Source organism: Ursus arctos, chromosome Y (assembly GCF_023065955.2).
Source record: "Ursus arctos isolate Adak ecotype North America chromosome Y, UrsArc2.0, whole genome shotgun sequence".
NCBI lineage: Eukaryota > Metazoa > Chordata > Mammalia > Carnivora > Ursidae > Ursus > Ursus arctos.
The window spans coordinates 29,448,761-29,470,259 of NC_079874.1; the positions used below are offsets into that span (position 1 = coordinate 29,448,761).

Below are 21,499 nucleotides of genomic sequence, written 5' to 3' on the forward strand. Positions count from 1 at the left end.
ATGCATATATAATGATATGTATACTCAAAATGTATGCACACATATAACGCTGTCTCAATGTGCATATATAAATGTATATATGCATATATAAAGATACATCTCTACATATATAAAGGTATATGGATGTGCAGTATCATGAACGTATATGTATAAACATGCAAATGGAGACATATATACATATTCAGAGGTGTGTATGCATATAAAAATATAGAAATATAAAGGTCCATCGAAATACACATATAAATATTTATATACACTATATATAAACATATATGTGTACATAATGGTATGTAATTCCTATGTCGAGAAATATATATATACACACATATATACACACACAGACGAACGAAGAGATACAGAGATTCATACTTATAAAAGGTTATATGTAAACAGAGACATGTAAATAAGTACAGACGTATATAAAGGGATATATACATAAATAAATATGGAGACTTATGTATATACAGGTGCATATGTAAATGAGTATAAAGGGATCCATACATAAATATAAAGATATATAAATATGTATATCCATATAAAAGGGATGAATACCTAAGTAAAGATCTATGGAGACGTATGCATATAAAGATGATTATATAAATGTGTATAAGGGACATATGCATAAGTAACGATGTCCAGAGACCTGTGTACAGAGACAGGTGCGTATGTAAATGTCTGTAAAGGGATCTGTGCATAAGTATAAACACATATAAATATGTACATCCATATAAAAGGTATAAATACCTAAGTAAAGATCTATGGAGACGTATGCATATAAAGATGTTTATATAAATGTGTATAAGGGACATAGGCATAAGTGAAGCTAGACAGAGACCTGCGTCCGTACAGGCGCATGTGTAAATGTCTGTAAAGGGATCCATACATAATATAAAGATATATAAATATATACATCTCTCTATAAGGGATATACGCATACGTGAAGTTGTCCAGAGACACGCGTACACACAGGTGCACATGTAAAGGTCTGTAAAGGGATCCACACGTGAACGTACAGATGCGTGCAGGGCTGCATGTCCGTAAAGCCATACACACATGAAGCCTTGCGGGATACCAACACGTACAGAAGTGTCGTGAGAAAGGCACGTGTACAGGTGTGAGCAGAGCTATAAAGGAACTGCACACACAGGTGCACACAGACACACACATGCACACACGTGTGCACAGGCACAACCACCCCTTGTACGTGCAATCTGCCCCGTGGCCAGTGTCGCCCACGACTCAAACCCCCAGGGGGGACAGGTGCACAGAGCACGGCCTGCATTGCGGCATGGGACGCGGACGGCCCGTGCACCGTATCTTACGCTCGGGGCCGACTCTGCACCCAGGCCTCCCCGACACCTCGCCAGCAGAGTGAGAGAAGCCACGGGCTTACCTGCGGGCGGCTTGGGTCTGGGCGGGTAGCGGCCGTCATCCCGGTCGGTGTTGCCGAAGTAACCTGAGGGGTGGAGCAGAGACCCTCCTTCAGACCCTATGCAGACGGCGCTCCATAAGCCCCAGCCCGTGGGTAGCTTATGGAGGGCACGACAGACCCCTTCCAGGATGCCAGGACACCGGGACCAAACCACAGGTGTTCCCATTGCTGTGCAGGTGGGACACCATCCTTCCTGCGGGGAGAGCGTACGGGGGACCCGGCAGCCCAGGGAAGGCACATGCTGGGACGGGCCCCTTATGATCTGAGAGCTGATGGAAACTGCAGAATGCACAGGAAGACAGTGATCCACCCTCTCTCAGACCCCCAGGCCCCAGGACCTTTGCACGTGTCCTCTGCACTGAATGCAAGCTTCCCTTCCCTTCCTGCCTCAGCCCCTGTGCTAAGACCACCTCCACCCTGGGTGGGACCCCAAAGGCCCCACACTGACCCATCCTTTAGTTCCATAGTGCGGGGGGGACACCGTATGCGTGGTCACTGCTGCACCCCCCTGCCCAGAACCAGCCTTGGCACTCAGTATACACTCCCATAAACACTTTGGGATTCCTCAAGCTCAAACTACTGAAACTCTTGGAATTTCCCAAGTCATAAGGTTGAGAAACACACCTGAGCTGACTTAAAGGAAGCCCCAAAAGACGGATGCTGGTTGCCAGGGAAACCAAGCCCCCCGTGATTGTGATGACCTGGTCATAAATTGCAATCCCGTCCCCTGACTTCAGGGGACGGGGAAGGCTCCACAGGTTGAGTTAATCCCCGGGATGACCCATGATTTAATCAGTCATGTTTATGTAATTGAAGCCTGCCTGAAACCCAAAAGGACGGGGTCCAGTGAGGTTCGAGGTTGGTGAACACATCCATATGCCGGAGGGGGACACAACGCCGCTCCCCGGGAACACGTGCTTCTGCACTTGGGACCCCTCCAGACCTCACCCCACGTACCTGTTCCCCCAATAGCTCGTGCGTATCCTTTATCACATCCTGTACGAAAAACTGGCCCCCGTATTTCCCCGCATCTGTCCGCCCCTCTAGAAAATTAACGGAGCCCAGGGAGAGGGTCCTGGGAACCTCCGATCTCTATAGCCAGATGTTCAGAAGCTCAGGGGACCACCTGCCTTTGCAACTCTTGTCTCAACTGGGGACGGTGTCCTCGGACGGAGCCCGTACCCTGTGGGATCCGGTGCTATTTTCGGGCAAGAGCATCCAAAGCGAGTTAACTGCTCGGTGGTGTTAGCAAACGGATACACCAAGCACGTTCCCGTGTGGGAACCTAGAATATGGTGATGCATGCCTTCCAAAATTTCCCTGCCCTCTTCTGAATAAACTTGCTTACTCCCAGAGCTGGGTTTTGTGGGTTTTTCTTTTCCTTTTCTGTTTTGCTCAAAATAGAATGAAATTTACTGTGCACTTGGGTCCCCACCGCTCACTTTGGGGTTCAGTGATTGCCTTTGTTAACATTCTCCTAGGCACCAAATGTCCCGACCGTTTTCTGGGGATGCTGATATATGAAGCCTGCTGAGGGGTTCTGAGCTGCCCCCTGGGGTCTTGGGGGGACCTTTGTGTTTGCAATCAGAATAAACCTGGGGGCCTTGAGAGGCGGGGGGCCCACCTGTCTGCAGAGCCTGGGTGCAGGATGTGAGTTGCATTGGGATGCCGGGATGCTAAGGGGGTGTCGGGAAACAGTAGTATCACCCGTGGGCACTGATCGCGTCCCAGATAGGAAAGCTGTGTGTATTGTCTACTGCCCTGGCCACAAGCCACAGGCTGCCCACCTCCAGCTGCCTCCTGCACCCACAGGGAGCTAGGTCCTAGCAGAGACCCCAGCCCTCACGTCGGAGCTGGCCAGTCGTCAATGCCATGCAGACACAGGCAGCCAACCTCACCGTTGGGAGATGTGCACGCAACAGAAAACCCCAGAGAAGGCGTCCCCTTGCTCTCTGCTCCCAGATGCCCGAAGCCTGCATGCTGCCTCCCCAAGAGCCAAAACATGGCCCCAAAGATGCATGTACAGGGGCTTAAGACGCCCTAAGCATCGTCAGCAAAATCCATCTGCGTAAAACTGCAAAATGCAAAATCAGTCAGTGACCTGATTTCTTTCAGCAAAAATTGCTCTGTCACAGACGCCTGCCCAGAGCCGCAGGGACGCCCGGAAAAGGAGTTTCCGAAACCTGTCCTGCCATGCAGTAAGGGTCAGCCGTCGAAGACATGGCGGCATCTTCAAGAGGCTGAGTCTCGACGCTCTGGAGAGCTCATGATTTCTCATTAATTTTGCTTCAAGGAGCGTCTCTGGAAACATCTCTGAGCCGTGACCAGCGTCAGTCAGGACCCCTCATTAACATTTTGGAGGACACTGAATGTCAAGGTGAGGGATTTTGGGGAGGGCACAGGGGGCTGTGTAGAGAGAGCACTGCAGGAAACGGAGCTGAGGGTGTGCACCCCAATGGAGGGATTTAGGGCTGGGTCCTCCAACCCTGACATTGGCGTGCGTGCCTCGTAAAACAGCCTCTGGGCTTTCGAAAACCACTGTCATTTCACCATCGAGGACTGAATTTCGAGAGGGTCACTGTGAACGGTGGATCCATCCCCCACGCTTCTGAATCCCGTCGTAATGGGCTTACCTCCCCCGCTGTCTGAACCACCGGGCTGCGGGCGAGGGGGTGGCCTCGGCCTGGGGTAGATACCTGTCGGAAAATAGCAGGGGGACTTTAGGAAAGTCACGGCGGCTTTCGGCCACGGGCCAGCCCCCAAAACGAAGCAAGCACAGACTTAGCCCAGCCTCACGGGGCTCTACCAGGTTTAGGGTTTTCAGGCTGTTGGATTGAGAAGGACGTTACTGACAATGTTTTCTTTTCCTTCTCTTTTTTGTTTTGTTTTGTTTTAAAGAATCTATGGGAACAGCGTCTGCCAGGTTTTTGAAGCCAAGGAGACCCAGAGGGTACATGACTTGCGATGCACAGGGCACGCAGGTGGGCTTTTTGAACGGGACGTGATTGGGAACCCTGCAAACGAGCGGGCAAGGAACTTGTCCTCAGCCTAATTAAAAATCCATCCCAAGAACGTACAATACCCCCTGAGCACGTGGTATCTTCCAGCGCTCAGAGCAACGGGAAATAAAGTGAGCCATGTCAGTTCAACCTTCTGGCTCCCCCTGCTTAGGACCGTGACTCAGTTTCCAGCAGAGGGAGCTGCTCCTTATTTCAAAAGCAGCCCGATGACAGCCCCCTCCCCCCAATAAAGACAAAGTGGGCTTCAGGAAACCAGGTTGGAAAGGAACCCAAAGGCGGAGAATTCTTACTTCCACTGTCGTCCGACATCCCGGGCTGGGGGCGGTACGGGGGTTTCGGCTTTGGGTAGATATCTGCGGGGAAATGACATTGCATTTTCAGCGGAGAGAAATAGCCTTCTGTCTCAAGCAGCCTAGGAAACAAGGACTATAGATTTTCTATCTCATTCACACTGGGCTGCTCGCGGTGGTACAGATGACCATCGACCCCCTGGACACGACTGAGTCCATAGACGTAAAATCTCAAAACTACAATTTAGAGAAAAAAACCCACAGGTGGGCGTGCACACACACACACACACACACACACACACACAGACACACAACCTGTTCCTAGAAGCTCGCTTTCCTGCAAGAGGGTGCTAGGACCCCAGGTTGCTGGCAGGTGCCAGCTTAATTAAGATGTCCAGCGTGCAACTAAAAAAAAAAAAGGCAAAGAATTCTCCTGGTGTATTTTTACATTGATGTCAATACTTTCTTACTAAACATTTCTTCTTCTGGTTGTTGGTTCTGTCTCTCTCCCTTTCTTTTATTTTAACTATATTATTTACGTATATATATCATATCATATGATATGATACCAAATAATATCACATCACATATCATATAATATCAAATAATATCACATCATATGATATAATATCAAATAATATATCAAATATCATACATGATACGTATTACATATGCTATATTATATATAACATGTTAAATTTTATGTTATATAAATATATTATCTATTTTATATATAATTTAATAATGTAGATGATACATATATATTACATGTGTATAATATATGTACTCTATGATATATAATTATATACCATTTAATATAAATATATCATTTATTTTATATATAGTATATATGGTACATACTATATTACATATGCTACATTATAAATAATTACATATCATATCTTACTGTTTAAATGTTATTTGCTTTACATGTATATTATATATGCCGTATTATATATCTTGTCTATTGTATATAATTCTATATTGTCTTTTATTATGTGGTGTATAAATATGTTAGTATTTCATATATAATTTAAGAATGTATATTGCATGTGACCTACATACGTGCTCTATAATTATAATACATATGTGGTATAAATCATGAGGTATAATTGACATATAAGATTATATGAGTTTCAGGTGTACAGCCTGATGACTGGGTATTTCTCCATATTTCAGAATCTAATTAATATCCATCATCATAGATACCAGCTACAAAATATTATTTTTTTCTTGTAGGGAGAACTTCTCAGATCTGCCCTCTGAGCAGTCTTCCAACACACAATGAGATGTTATTAACTGTGCCGTGAGCCGTCCTCATTGTGATGCACGTGGACTCTGCGTTCATACCCACGGCTCTGTGGCCCGCCTCTCACAACCACCCCACTGATGGACACTTAGGTGGTGTTTTGTATCTCAACGAAGAGGATTCTTTCTACCCTGAGCTCATGAGACATGTCCCTCTATTTTTCCAACACTTGCAAAGTGTTCCTTTGCACATTAAGGCTTGTAATCCACCTCGACTTTATTTTTAAATATTGCACGAGGTTGAGAGTGAATTAGCTATTATCCACGAGAACAGCCACTCGCCCTGGCCCTGCTTACGGGACGTGCTCCCTTCCCACTGTTTGCTGGCTCCGACCTCTCTCAGGTACCGAGACGTAATTTGGTCCCTGAGCTGCCACCCTACCCCTGGTCACGCCTCAGCCTTCCACCCTCCCTGGGCTCTGTGTCTGGGCTTTCTTGTCTAGACCCCTGGTCAAGAATGTGTCCACCCCTGTAGAAGTAACAGGCTGTCCTCATCCCTAAATCATCCTGGGCTTCATGAAGGTCTACTTCCGAGCTAGAAAGCTCAAACATAATAAAAACTAAAGAATATATTGTCATGGTGACATATCATCTTGCACCTGTTGGCTATCATGAAAAACACAAGAAACAACAGATGTTGGTGAGGATGTGGAGAAAAGGAACCCTCTTGGTGGGAATGCAAGCTGGTGCAGCCACTGTGCGAAACAGTAGGGAGGTTCCTCAACATATTAAAAGCAGAAATACCCTGTGATCCAGTAATTCCACTACCGGCTGTTTATCTAAAGGAAACAAAATTACTCTCTTGAAAAGATATCTGCACCCCCACGTTCACTAAGCATTATTCATAACAATCAACAGATAGAAGCACCCCAAGTGTCCATTGGTAGATGAACGGATAAAGAGAATGTAATATATATGTTGCAATATAATGGATATATATAAATATATTCTATCTATATGTAATAGGTATAAAAGAGAATGCAATATATATTGCAATGTAATACAAATATTATATTGTATCTATATGTAACAAGTATGTTGCAATGTAATGTATATATTGCAACATATACAGATAGAGATATATTGTATCTGTATGCAATATGTATATTGCAATGTAGTGTATATATTGCAACATATGCACATAGAGATATGTTATATCTGTATATAATATGTATATTACAATGTAATGTATATATTGCAACATATACAGATAGAAATATGTTGTATCTATATGTAATACGTCTATTGCAATGTAATGTATACATTACAATATACACGGGAAATCCAAATGACGCAAAGTGAGGGAACTAATGTATAGAAAATTCAGAATCATGTTGAACCCCGATGGGGAGACAGGGAGATAGGAAGGGAGCTCACAGGTAGACGTATCCTATCGCCAAGTGCCATTTCTTGAATTCAACATGAAATCACCTAAAATACAGAAGGCTCTCCTTGAACAGAGACAACAAAGGGACATAAAACAAGGATCACGATTCATTCAAATTCTGTGCAGGTTTAAGGTTTTGGGCACTGTTGGATTGCTAAGGACTTTATTGACAATGTTTCCTTTTATTTTATTTATTTATGTTTTTAAAGAAATCTATGGGAACCGCGTCTGCCAGGTTTTTGAAGCCAAGGAGACCCAGAGGGTAAATGACTTGCAACGCACAGGGCATGCAGGTGGGCTTTTTGAACGGGACGTGATCTGGAACTCTGCAAACGAGCGGGCAAGGAACTTGTCCTCAGCCTAATTAAAAATCCATCCCAAGAACGTACAATACCCCCTGAGCACGTGGTATCTTCCAGGGCTCAGAGCAACGGGAAATAAAGTGAGTGATGTCGGTTCAAACTTCTGGCTCCCCCTGCTTAGGACCGTGACTCAGTTTCCAGCAGAGGGAGCTGCTCCTTATTTCAAAAGCAGCCCGATGACAGCCCCCTCCCCCCAATAAAGACAAAGTGGGCTTCAGGAAACCAGGTTGGAAAGGAACCCAAAGGCGGAGAATTCTTACTTCCACTGTCGTCCGACATCCCGGGCTGGGGGCGGTACGGGGGTTTCGGCTTTGGGTAGATATCTGCGGGGAAAGTGACATTGCATTTTCAGTGGAGAGAAATAGCCTTCTGTCTCAAGCAGCCTAGGAAACAAGGACTATAGATTTTCTATCTCATTCACATGGGCTGCTCGCGGTGGTACAGATGACCATCGACCCCCTGGGCACGACTGAGTCCATAGACGTAAAATCTCAAAACTACAATTTAGAGAAAAAAACCCACAGGTGGGCGTGCACACACACACACACACACAGACACACAGACACACAACCTGTTCCTAGAAGCTCGCTTTCCTGCAAGAGGGTGCTATGACCCCAGGTTGCTGGCAGGTGCCAGCTTAATTAAGATGTCCAGCGTGCAACTAAAAAGAAAAAAGGCAGAAAAATTCTCCTGGTGTATTTTTAAATTGATGTCAGTGCTTTCTTACTAAACATATTCTTCTCTTGGCTGTTGGTTATCTCTCTCTTTCTTTCATTTTAACTATACTATTTATTTATATATAATATGTATCATACTATCATATATGTTATTATATACAAGTATAAATTTTATTGTTATAAAATATATGAAATATATTATTTATTTTATACATAATTTAATAATGTATATACTACATGTAATATATATTATGTGTGTTATACATGTACCATATACTATATAATTATATACCATATAATATAAATATATTATTTATTTATATAGTATATATGCTATATAATATATATGCTAAATTATATAAAATTACAGATTATATTTTATTATATATTATTTATTTTACATGTATATCATATGGCTATATTATATACTACATAATGTATATAATTATATATTTCATTATATGGTATATAAACATATTATTTATTTATATACAGTTTTTTTATGTTTGGAAAGATTTTACTTGCTTATTTATTTTAGACAGAGAGAGAGCGAGCAGGGGAGGAGCGGAGGGGGAGGGAGCGGAAGGGAGAAAGAATCTCAAGCCGACTCTGCACTGAGTGTGGACCCAGACGCTGGGCTCGACCTCACAACCCTGAGATCATGACCTGAGCCAAAACCAAGAGTCGGATGCTTAACCGACGGAGGCTCCCAGGCGCCCCTTATATATAATTTAATAATGTGCGTGCCGTGTATAACTTATGGTATGTGTGCTATATTTGTGCTACATAATATATATAATCCTATATTATATTTTATTACATGGTGTATATGTTATTTATTTTATATACAATTTAAGAATGCGTATTGCATGTGACCTACATATGTGCGATATAATTATATATTATATTATAATACACATGTGATAAAAATTATGCCTGTATTACTGAGGTATCATTGGCATAGAGGATGACATTCGTTTCAGGCATACATGGTGGCGATTGGGTATTTCTCCCCCTTTCTGAATCCAGTTATCACCCATCCCCATCGATACCGGTTACCACACATTCCTTTCTTCCTGTGGGGAGCACTCTCCACATCGACTCCCGGAGCACTCTTCCATTTGGCATTATTTACCCTGCCGCTCCTGCTGGCGGGCCGTCCTCATTGGGATGCCCGTGGACACCGTGCGTTCACACTCACCTGAGCTTGGCTTCTTGGTGGGTTCTGCGCACAAAGAGAGACAAGAAATCCGATCAGCATCAAAGACTTGTCCCCGGCTCACAGAAAGAACCGTGAACAGCCTTACAAAACGTGAAAATATCAAGGCACTGCGTAGAGCGTATTTCGAACACGCATCCCGTCGTGTATTTAGGGGGGAAAGAAAAGAAAGAAAACATGCTTGGAATGCATACCTACCAGTCTTCCCCGGCTGCTGTGCAGGGTTGGGGTGGGTTGGGGGAAATTCGGTGAGGTGGTCCCCTGGGCTCATGAGCACGTAAGTTAGAGCAAAGCCTTTCCAGAGGCGAGGAAGAGATACTTTGCACAAAGGTTGACCTAGCCGAGAGCATCCAGGGCAGGTGGGCGCGTGCCTGGTGCCAAGTGTACCAGGAAGGGGGCCGTGTGTCCGGTGGGAAGAGGTAGGAGAGGAAAAGACGAGCATACAGAGACACTCCCTGCTCCCACCATGCTGCTTCTTTCTGTATAGTTCACGTATGTGTTTATTCATTCAACAAACGCTGACTTTCCACAGATGCTGGGGGGGGTGTGTAACGGGGACGCACACGGCCCCCCAAGCGATTGCTCGAGGGCGTGGACATCAAGGGGACAGAGCTCAGGGTGCTGAGCACAGTCTGGGAGAGCCTGGGTGTGGGGTCTGGGAGGGCAGACGGGAGCAACAGGAGCTCAGCGGAGGGAGGATGGACAAGGCTGAGGGAGCATGGATGGGACGGCCTCGGTGCACAAAGCCCGGGGTCCTCCAAGCAGAGGAGACCACATGCTTGGACTCCCTTTCCGCAGTTAGCATCACGTGTCCTCACGGTCCATCCACAGGGTGACAGGTGTCAGCGCTCCTCCCTTTCCAGGGCTGAGTCAGATTCCTTCCGTGCATGGACCGTGTCCGTGCATCTTGTGGCTACTGTGAGGAGCCCTCTGTCCACGTGCATGCACACGTGGATGTTTGGGTCCTCGCGCGTCCTTGTCTTGTGCATCTCCCTGGGACGGGAACGGCTGGGTCCTCTGCCAGTGCTGTTTCCAACGAGCTACGGCCTCACCCCCTCCCCCAGCCTTGTGGCCCTTCCCCGTGCATCCCATCCCCTCGTGCCCACCGCTCAGACTGACTTTCGGAGGATGCCGCCCCATGGCCTCGACGGCGGGCCACAACCATCTGCCCTGGGGCTACCCTGACCTTGCAGCTGTGCAAAGCGGGGACCGTGAAGCCTGAGGACCCCCACTGCAGCCTGACGGGGGAAACGGAGTTTCCACGTCGACGTGCGTCCACCATTAGCTTCTCCAACTGCACGGACCGTCATCCCCTATCCGCTCTGCTGTGGTTCATATCCGCAAAAGCCTCCGTGCACGGGGAAAATCAGGACAGGTGCTTTTGTATCAGGGTGTCTGTCCTTTGTAGGGTAGGGGTCTCCCACCCCGTCTTCATTGCTTCTGCCCCTTGTCTGTCTGCATTGAGTGACTGCTGATTGCTGCTGCATCCAGAACCCGCTGACGGTCTTGCTCAGAGCAGAAATGCGTTTGTCTTTCTTTCCAAAGAAGACCCTCCATCCGGCCCTGTGTGCGTGCCGCCCACCACACCCCTTCCTCCCAGCTAGACCTGAACCCAGACCCTCCTGTGAGGTCCAGGAGCTGAATATTCAGGTTTTTGGCAGCACGAACGTCAAGCTGGGCTCAAGGCTGCTGCAGAGAGGGCGTGGGGGTCTCTCCAATCCCACGCCCTGTTTCCAGGGAAAGCGAGCAGCCCCATTCATGGATGTGGATGGAGAACCCGCCGGGAGGGAGGCACCCCAGACCCCCAAGCAACCACCAAGCCGGTACAGAAGCAAAGAGCCCACGAAATAAGGTCACTCACCGGGGTCATCAAGAGCATCCGCCAAGTCGAAGTCACGCTGACCTGTGGGGGGCACAGAGGGCGTCAGTGGCACGGACAGGAGGCGTCAGGGGTCCTGGCTCCTGGCTGCTCCCCTCTGCCCCGTCTGCCCGTGCTAAGCCAGGCGCAAAGGTCGGCCCACCGCAAGAGCTCAGCGCAGGGTCGGAGTGTCTCGACCTCCCCCTGTGTTTGTTAAACAAGTATCTCGTCTTTCCCAGCAGCCAGTGCCCCTCACCCAAGACGCATCTTACAGGAAGTTATACCGTATCGCTGTCTCAAAGGAGGAAGGAATCCCCCTAGGATCTCAACTCCTTCTAGCTCCCGAGCAGAACACGGGCATGTTTCCAAAACGCCAAGCATCCACGCATCCTGCAAGCACCGCTGGGAGCTGGGCGTGTGCCAGTGAACCCCCAAGCCCTGGTTCCCAGCTTTTTCAGGGGTCAGATGCATGAGCACCCCGCCTAGGGGACCAAAAACGAGGCAGCGTGCAATTGCTCCTCTTGTGTGAGCACACCTGGAGGTCTTCCCGGAGGAGTGTGAGCTGTTTCAAAGGTGCCCGTTTACTCAAGAGAACGAAACACCCCAATCATCAGACAGCAGCACCAAGAGACGAGATAAGTCCCCTCACGTCCAGCGAGAGAAACTAATATTTTTAATCGGGCTGAGTGGGCACAAAACCAGTCGGCAGAGCCCACACAGAAGGCAACGAGATTTGCACAAAGAGCTTTGCAACTTACTGTGCCAAGCGGCGGCCACGGCCTCAAGCTGACAGCAGGAATAGCGAGCTGCACCCTGCTTGTCCCTCTGCTCCCCAAGCCACCGTTGGGGACGTGTTTCTGCCCAACCATGGCTCTTTTCCCCTATTTAACCCCGGGCCCCAGCCTCCCCCTGCCGAGCAAGCCAGCCTGGTGTTACTTTCGTTTTGCAAACTGCTACTTTGGCTTTGCACACTGCGCCTGACAACAAAGCCTTCCCTGATCTCTGACCGAGTCCTTGCCCTGCAGGAATTTGGGGAAACACGCCCCAGGAGCCGGCCCCGACCCCCGTTTCTAGCTTTGGGAATGCTCCCGGGAAATGCATGTGCAGAATTCTGGGCTATTTTCCTTTCTGCGCTCAGACCCACGGGTGTGCCATGCCGGCTGGCCACACACCACCCCCTCGCTCTCTGCCATCGCCCTTCCCCCGGAAGCCTCCAGGCCCTCCTCCCTGAGCTCAGAAATGCCTGCGGCTTTCTGGCATCTGGGGAGGAGCTGAGACCCTAGTTCTGCTTTTTTGCTGGCTCATCTCAGAGACACTGTCCGTGCATCAACGTGCATGGGGGAGGCAGGGAGTGTGGGCTCTCCAGCTCTGGGGACCGGGTCCCCCTTGTCTGGGCAGACGGCTCAGAGGCTCTCCAATCCCAGGGTGCTGGTGCTTGGTACCCCCTCCCACATTTACCAAAATTTCTCCGTCTGATATGCTCCCCTGGAGACCCTTATCCATATGCATTTTCTCTAAAAAAACAAAAAACCCAAAATGTTTTAAATCAGCTGAGGGTGGCCAGGGCTGCCCCGAGTTTCTCTCCTGCTCGTTCAGACTCTCCTTCCCAAGCGGCTTTGCCCCTCTTGCTGCTTCCAAAATTACGAAACGTCCTCAAAGGATGCTTCCGAGTCTGCCCATTTGAATCCCCTCTTTGGCTAACTTTTTTTTTTTTTCCCAAACAGCTTCACGGAGATCGAATTCGCCATGCAGACGATTCGCCCACGTAATGCACACACTTGGGCGCCCAGAGCAAGTTCCCCCGGGGGGGGGGGGGGATTGCAACTCCCACCTGCCTCTGTTTCCAGAACATTCCCCTGTCTGCAAAGGAGAGCCACTCGCAACCCGTCTCCAGCCCCCTCCCCAGACGCTGGTGACCACGAATGGGCTTCTGCATCTGCAGAGTGGCCTGTGTGGAAATCACAGGGGTCTGGGATCTCCCACGGAGCACGCATCTGAGGTTTGTCTACGGAGTGGCATGGCCCAGTCTGCAGTTCCCCATTTGCACGGGGCAGGCCTTCCGCCCACGCCGGAATGGCTACCGTGCACAGACCAGGAGCGTGTTTCATGCACAGACCAGGAGCAGGTTTCGTGCACAGACCAGGAGCGCGTTTCCGGGGGCGTTACGGGCAGAGTCCGAATTCACGCTGGACCCTCAGGCAGCCTCCTTCGCAGCCCCGCGCTCCGGGAAGGAGTCTGGGCGTCGCGGAACAAGGTGATCCCTGGACGCTGGGTGGCTTCCCTTGCAGCAAGCTTAGCTGGCCAAGCACAGACCTGTGAGGGTGGGGGACACGGAGGCCAGGAAGCACGCAGCAACAGCCCTGCGGTCCACGCGGGAGGCCCCGGAGGACGCGCCCCCTTCCAGAGCCAATCGCAGAGAGCCGCTTCTGACTGTATGAGGCTCCACGTCGCTCGGGAAGCCTGCCTGCCTGGCCAGGGTCTGCGTTACTCCAGCCTCTGCCTGTTCCTGGTGCGGAAACAGCCTGGGCCTCGTGTGCTGCCCCAGGGGCTCTCTCTGGCCACCCTCCTCCAGGGCAGACGCATAGGACTCCGCGCAGCCTGGCTGCTCAGACGGGTCACGAGGCAGCCACATGTGCAAACGTGGGGTTTGCACTGCATGAGCTGGTGTGTGAGCAGGACACATGCGTGCAAGGAGGGGAGGGTCCCCGGGACCTCTGGCATCAGCTGGAGACTCTGGCCAGCATCAGGTGCCTGTGTGGGGACCGTCCAGTCCTGCAAGGCAGGTGGAATGGGCCAGGCGCCCAGTGCTCTCCGGAGAGGCAATGGTCCACCCGTGGCAGGGGTCCCCCTGCATTTCACATCCTGCTGGGCGGGGAGCTCTCTCGGGCTGCCGAGGCTGTTCCTGGGGCTCCGTCCCTGGAGACACCCAGGGAGGGAGGGTGCTCACGAGGCCAGTGCTGTCACCAGCATTATTTTCCACTCGGAGCACATGACGCGGCTCGTGTCCCAAGACCTGTTTCTGATCTGGTCTCTCCTTTTGCTTAGCGAGCTCGGGGACTTTTAATCAAACCCACATGTTTTGGATCCGTGACCCGGGGAGAAAGCAACGTCCTGCGTCCTGGGGTCGTGACACTGGCAATCCCACTGAGATCCCTGGGATGTCGGCTTACGGTGGCTCGTGCTGGTGCGGGGCTGACGGTCAGCATTATACACAAGACCCCCCTCCCTCCACCCAAGAAAAAAAAAAAAAAGAAGCTATTTGCGGTCTTGTTCTGTCATCTCTAGGAACCAAACCCAGAGCACTAGCCCCTCGACCCCCACGAGACTCCCATCGGCTTCCTACTGCACTTTTCACGCCCTGAATTTCTCAGCTACGGTGGGGACCCTCGAGTCGACGCGACACAGGGCAATCTGCAAACTACTGAATTACTGACTCTGATCTAAAGGAGAGAATCAGCCCCGGGTAACCTCGGAGTAAAGGAAAGAGAAAACAAAACAAAACAAAACAAACCCGAAAACCGAACCACAGCATGATTATTATGTGACCACGTCCATCACGAGACCCATCACTCACTCATGAATGCAGACAAGCTCTGAGTTGCTATTATTCCGACCAACATTGCCCTGTGCTCCATTGTTCTTAAAAAAAAAAATGTATATATATATATATATATACACATATATATATATATATATACACATATATAAATGTACAGAACGCATATTTTCAGGGCTCTTACCCAGGATAGAGAAAATTAACAGTGCACCAAGGTGAGCCGTTAAGCTTTGCACAGACAGTGACAAGGAGCCCCGGGGTGGCGTGCCCAGGTGGGTGTGGGTGCATGGCAGCTGGGCTCCGCATTCTTCCGCTGGAACAGCCGTGCATAAGTCGGTAAGAGTCTCGGGGTGCTCGTGAGGTTTCTGTTTCCAGCAGCAGCAAGGGTTATGCAAGAGGGCTGGGTTCTCATCTTGCACACCTCAGCATGCATGTATGGGGACACCACGAGGGACACTCTTCCCAGGGGCAGCAGTGCAGACCCTCCGTGGAGCCCAGCAGGTGGCCCCTGGGCACTGGCTGCTCCTGGAGCCCCACCCCATCCTGCTTGCCCAGCAGCAGACTGCCAGTGAGCCTCACCCTGCAAGGTCAACCAGTTGTCCCGGTTCCTAGCGTCCTCAGGTCCCCTTTCGATGAAAGCCCTCCCCCCTGATGACGTGCACAGTCCTGGGAGGGGAAGTACTTGGTCACAAAGGACTAAGGGATGGTCATTCATCATAAAAGCCAAGACACCTGTCATGAAATGCAGATCGTTCAACAAAGCAGGGTTGGAGTCTGTGTCCTAAACCTTCCCAGAGTGACATGTGCATTTGGACCCCCGGGGATGTGGGTGAAACACAGCCTGTGCCAAGATAGCTCTGGGTGTGCCCGAGAGGCTGTGTTTCTCTCCAGCTCCTGGGGGAGACTGAGGCTGTGGGCTGTGGACTTCACTTTGCAGGGGAAGGGCTTTGTATTCCCTCCTGGTCCTGGAGGCTGGGAGTCTGAGATCCAGGCGGGGCTGAGGCTGGTTCCTCCTGAGGCCTCTTTCCTTGGCGTGTAGACCCTGTGTCCTCCCTGTGTCCTCACATGTTCGTCCCTCCGTGCCTGTCCTCATCCCCTCTTCTTCTAAGGACTCCAGTCCTATGGGATCAGGGCCCACGCTCGTGACCTCATTTTCACCGTAATCCCGTCTCGAAAGACCCCCATCTTCAAACCCAGCCCCATTCTGAGATCTTGGGGTTAGGGCTTCATCCTGTGAATTTTGAAGGGACACATTCAGCCCACAACAGATTTACACCAGTAGGAGAAGCTGAACCACCAAGGAATCACCACCAGACACTCTGGTGGGAGAGAAGGGAGGCCCTCACCCGGCCCCAGGACTCGGAGGAAAGGGAAGGAGATTTTTGGCAGAGCTGCACGAGGACAAGCCACGCAGGGAGTGCTGGGTCCACACCAGCACTGTTCCTCAGCCTCAGGACTTCTGCCTCCGTGCCTCTCAGACCCTCGAGGGCTTGTGGATCAGCCCATAATCAGCTTATTAGCAGATTGTGGGTTGGCAGGTCTGGGTGAGGCCAAGACTGCCTTTCTCAGCTGCTCCCACGGGGTGTTGGTGCTGCTGTCCTGGGGACCCCACTCTACATGTTCACCGTGTGAACAGGAAAGACATCCTTCCTCCCTGCTCTATCCAGTTCACCGAACCCCTCAGGATCCAAGAGGTCCTCACCCCCTTCAAAATAAGAGCCAAAGAAGAACCCCAGCCTGCTTCCTCCCATGAGCAGGAGAGAAGACAGCTTTGCACCCACCGTGGGGACCTCCGTCCATGCAGAGTGCAAATATGCCAAGTCGATGCCCCTTGGACCACCTTCAGGGCAGCTCTGTCAGTAACTCTAGGAAACTCCAAGGGACGGTCATGGGTCTTGAGTAGAGACAGCTCTGTTCTCGTGCAAAAGGAAACCCACTGCCTTTCGGGTATGGCTTGCATGCATACGGGACATTGCTGCTTCCCCAGAGACCCCTGAATACGGTGAATCTGGCCTCATATTCACCCAGAGTCTTAACAACTAGAGAGGCTGATGGACGTCATCTGGGGCGGGGACACTAGATGCTTCCCACATGCCCTAGAAAAGAGGCAGGGGCTCCCCGAATTGTCGACATGGGAGGACCACCTGCAAAGTTCAGAAAGCACCCAGAGTGGGGCTCCAGGAATGGGCGGTGGAGCCCAGGACTGTGCATCTTGACCCTGTCCCCCAGCCATCCTGACGCCCACCGCCCAGAAAAGTTTCCCAACAACCTCCCCTGAGTATTAGCACTTTGTCCAGATCATATATTTTTTTTTGCAATCCACAAGAATAAAAACAAAATATTGGCAGAAAAGTTCTGAAAACTCTTGAGAATGGTCTGTTCCAGGGCTGCCTGGGAAAGCTGTCTGAATGCTCACAGCAGAAGTGCACAGCTTTGCACTCTTTGCACACTTTGCCCCTTCCATTCTCAAGAATATGACAATTTCTGCAGCAGCCGTGCTCCCCACAGAGACACCCCCTTCAAGGGCGTAGCTCAAGGTCATAGGGAAACTGGGGATGATGAAGGATTTAACAGCCCTGGCTCCACTCCAGACCTCCAGCAGAAACACACACAGGAGTATTTCTGACTATGCAGCCGTGGGAGCCCAGGTGCTGAGAACAGGCACAAAGACCGTGGAACCCTCCGGAAAACCTGCAGAATTGGCATCTCAAGCAGTGGAAGTGGAAACATAAACACATCCCAGACGGTTCATATTTTGTGTCAATGTGGCCAGGCTTCAGTGCCCAGGTGTTTGGTCAAATGCTAGTGTGCTGTCACTGTACCAGTCAATGGGATTGCCATCTGCAGTCACGTGCCGGGAAAGCACATCACCCTCGGTAATGTGGGTGGGCCTCCCCTGATCTGCTGAAGGCCTTAAATGTAATAAGTGACGTTTCCAGGAGAAGAAGGGAGTCAGACTCAACACAGCAGGCTTGCATCGTAGCTGAGTTTCTAGCTTGCCCTCAAGGTTTTGGACTTGCCAGCCCCATAGTACTGTGGGGCAATTACTTAAAATAAATTTGAGTCTATGGATTGACGATGATAATGACAATGATGATAGATAGATAGATAGATAGATAGATAGATAGATAGATGGATGGATAGATACATGATGGATGGATAGATGAATGGATGGATGGATGAATGCAGGAATGGATGGATAGATAGATATATGATGGATGGATAGATGGATGGATGGATGGATGGGTGGATGAATGGATGGATGGATAGATGGGTAGGTGGATGGGTGGATAGGTAGGTAGGTAGGTAGATAGATAAATGATGAATGGATGGATAGATGGATGGATGGATGGATGGATGGGTAAATAGATAAATGATGGATGGATTGATAGATGAATGGATGGATGGATGAATGGATGGATGGATAGATGGATGGGTGGATGGGTGGATAGGTAGGTAGGTAGTTAGGTAGATAAATGATGAATGGATGGATAGATAGATGGATGGATGACGGAAGGATGGATGGATGGGTGGGTGGATGGATGGATGGGTAAATAGATAAATGATGGATGGATTGATAGATGAATGGATGAATGGATGGATGGATGGATGGATGAATGGATGGATGGATAGATGGAAGGATGGTTAGATGGGTGGATAACTGGTTGGGTGGGTGGATGGATGGGTGAGTAGATAGATGAATGATGACTCGCTGGCTGGCTGGATGGATGGCTGGTTAGATGAATAGATGGATGGATAGATGGGTGGATGGATGGATGGATGGATGGAAGAATAGATGGATGAATACATAAATGATGGATGGATGGATAGATGGATAGATAGATGATGGATAGATGGACAGACAGATAGATGTACGTATGTATAGGTGGACAGATAGTAGATGGATAATATTTAGATACATAGGTCAGACACACAGGCAGATGGAGTCTCCCGTGCTAACATAAGTTTTCTCAAGCTGAGCGCCAGCAACATTTCGGGCTGGATCCCTCTCTGACATGTGCGGCAGACATTGCCCCTACCCATTTGAGGACACCCACCCACCTACTCACAGTTCTGACAGCCAAACACGACTCCAGTCCCCTGGGGGCAAAGTGGTCCCTAGTTGAGAATGGCGGACTGCAGCCTGTCTACCTAGACAATGTCCCTTCTGGCCTGGCCATGCTGGGTGATGATGCATCACTGAATGGGGAACCCCAGAGCACCCACCCCCTAGTGCCACGATGCATGAGTCTCCACCCAAGGATAAACCAGATGGCCCGATGCTTACTCATCATCCCTCTGAGGGAGCCCTGACTCTGCAGGGCATGACTCTGGGTGCTTCTGAACCTACAGGTCCCAAGCCCCACCCACATACCACACAAGCATCTCGAGGGGCGGGGTCTGGCGTGGCACCTTTAATCCAGCTCCCTCCCAGGTGACTCTGCATACCAAGGATTGAGAACCACTGCCCTACATAGCTGGGCAGGTTCAGCCCCACCGATGGGCATGGTGACAAAACAGGCTTAAATGACCCACCTGGGGCTTGGCCTTCACACCCACAGATTGGCTAGATCCAACGTGGTTTGGGGGCCACGAGGAAAGAGGCAGAATCAAGGGAGACTCTTGATTGGTTCTGGGGTGCTGCCAGTGTGGACTGGAGTCCCGTGGCCCAGCGTGGCCTGGCCTGTTGCGTTGGGCACATATCCCATCCTCCGCGCATCACCAAAGCACTATGCCCCGCACAGCCGAATGCAGCCCATGATTAAATAAGTAATAATACATTACAATAATATATATACACAAGATAATATATATCTGGGGGCATAAGGATAGATAGATATAGATATTTCCTTTTTTCTCAACAGACCCAAACCACACGCTGGCCTTGGCAAGTTTCATTTCTGCTTCTGCTTCCTCACTGTGACCTCAAGCACCTGATGGAACACCACCCCATGCCTCAGTTTACCCATCTATAAGGCGGCGGCCAGCACGGCACCATCATCGGGCTGCGTGAGAATCAGCTGGGAAGCTGATGTGTGCGTGGGGTGCAGGACGCATTGCCGTCGCAGAAAGAATTTGGTGCCTGTGGGCTGGGGCCGGGGCCTCGCCAAGGACACCTGCTAAACACCCAGGGGACGTTCCCATGGACGCCCGAGGAACCGTGTGGCTGCTGAAGGACTTTGCCTCTCTTGTCCCTAAAGCATCAAATGGACAGCACTGTGCGGGTCTGTTGTCCTGAGCGGGCATGCTCGACCTCCCGTTGTCCCTGCACGGTGACGAGAGTCAACTCTGGGACACGCTTTCCTGGAGGAGGGGCTGGGTTTGCAGCTGGACGTCTCTACGTGAAACCCGGAGCTCTGCCCTCTGGCTCCTGGGTGGGTCAATGTGGGGACTGGCCTCTCCCTGCACACAGGAGCTCCTGAATGCATTTCATGCTGGGTGAGATATCCAGGGGACCCTCCACATCCCATCGGCCCCGAGACAACCGACGCCTCGTCCCTGAACACACCTTGAACAGGACAAACAGGACGCACTTCTACAAGGACATCTGACCACCGTCCCGCCATTCCTAACCAACACCACTTCCCAAGCTTCCTTCCCACCCAGCCTACCATGCTTGCAATGAGAACGTTAAAATGACCAGAGGGGCTGTTTTGGTCCTGTATCTCATAGCCTCCTGCCCCACCCTCCAACAAACCAAACAACCCCCACCCCCACCCCACCCCAGCATCTGGGAGACAGCCCGTGAGCTCCAGCTGCAGCTTTGGGCATAAACAAGTCACACGATTTCCCTCTGCCACAGGGAAGGATGACATTTATCCAAAAAGTTGCTGAATCCAAACAAAGCCCACCCCCCTCAAGCAACACAGCCCCAGGAAGGCCGTCCCCCAGAAACAACCCGTGTGCCAACTCTGCGTTGCCCCCACGAAAACGGGCAGAACTCATGTTTTCCATCAGCAACAAGGAATGTAAAGGACCCGTCGTACCCTGTCGAGCTTAAAACACGGAGTAGGACAGGCCGTGTCGGACACGCAGAGCAGAAAAGCAGAGAAACCCTCTTGCTTCCAAATGCGGTTAGCCCGCGTTCTGCGGTTCCCGGTCCAGTTTCCGGGCTCTGAAGTGGCCCCCTGTCCCCTCTGCACCACTCCTGTCTCTCCTGACCCCGCCTGGCAACTTCTCGCCGTTTGTGTGGTTGAAGCTGCGTTGGAAGGAGTTTCGAGAGGGAACCAGACAGCACGCGGCTCCCCCTCGGGACCGAGACGCCTCTTACCTTGTACGTGCATCAGGAAGCCCAGCACCGTGACACAGAGGAGGCCCCACCGGCTCTCCATCCTTGGCAGCCGCAGGAAGGAGCCCCCGTGCAGGCCACAGCCCAGCGGCTCGTGAGAT

The 21,499-nt window shown here is 50.4% G+C and overlaps 1 protein-coding gene across 12 annotated transcripts in view; it reads right to left on the reverse strand.

The window, feature by feature from the left end:
- Nucleotides 1-21,474, reverse strand: part of LOC130541816 (glycoprotein Xg-like) — a 31,796-nt gene extending 10,322 nt beyond the window's left edge. For 6 of the 12 annotated variants that reach the window (XM_057315801.1, XM_057315798.1, XM_057315800.1 and 3 more), the window contains exons 1-7: nucleotides 21,381-21,474; nucleotides 11,557-11,598; nucleotides 9,678-9,701; nucleotides 8,060-8,122; nucleotides 4,743-4,805; nucleotides 4,066-4,128; nucleotides 1,394-1,456 (exon numbers count right to left, since the gene is read on the reverse strand). In XM_057315801.1, coding sequence (XP_057171784.1) covers nucleotides 1,394-1,456; nucleotides 4,066-4,128; nucleotides 4,743-4,805; nucleotides 8,060-8,122; nucleotides 9,678-9,701; nucleotides 11,557-11,598; nucleotides 21,381-21,441 — 379 coding nt within the window. In that variant the 5' untranslated portion in view covers nucleotides 21,442-21,474. Of the gene's footprint in view, nucleotides 1-1,393; nucleotides 1,457-4,065; nucleotides 4,129-4,742; nucleotides 4,806-8,059; nucleotides 8,123-9,677; nucleotides 9,702-11,556; nucleotides 11,599-12,311; nucleotides 12,438-21,380 lie in introns of those variants that run through there. The other 6 variants (XM_057315822.1, XM_057315809.1, XM_057315829.1 and 3 more) reach the window with 1 other exon arrangement.
- Nucleotides 21,475-21,499: the final 25 nt, after the last annotated feature.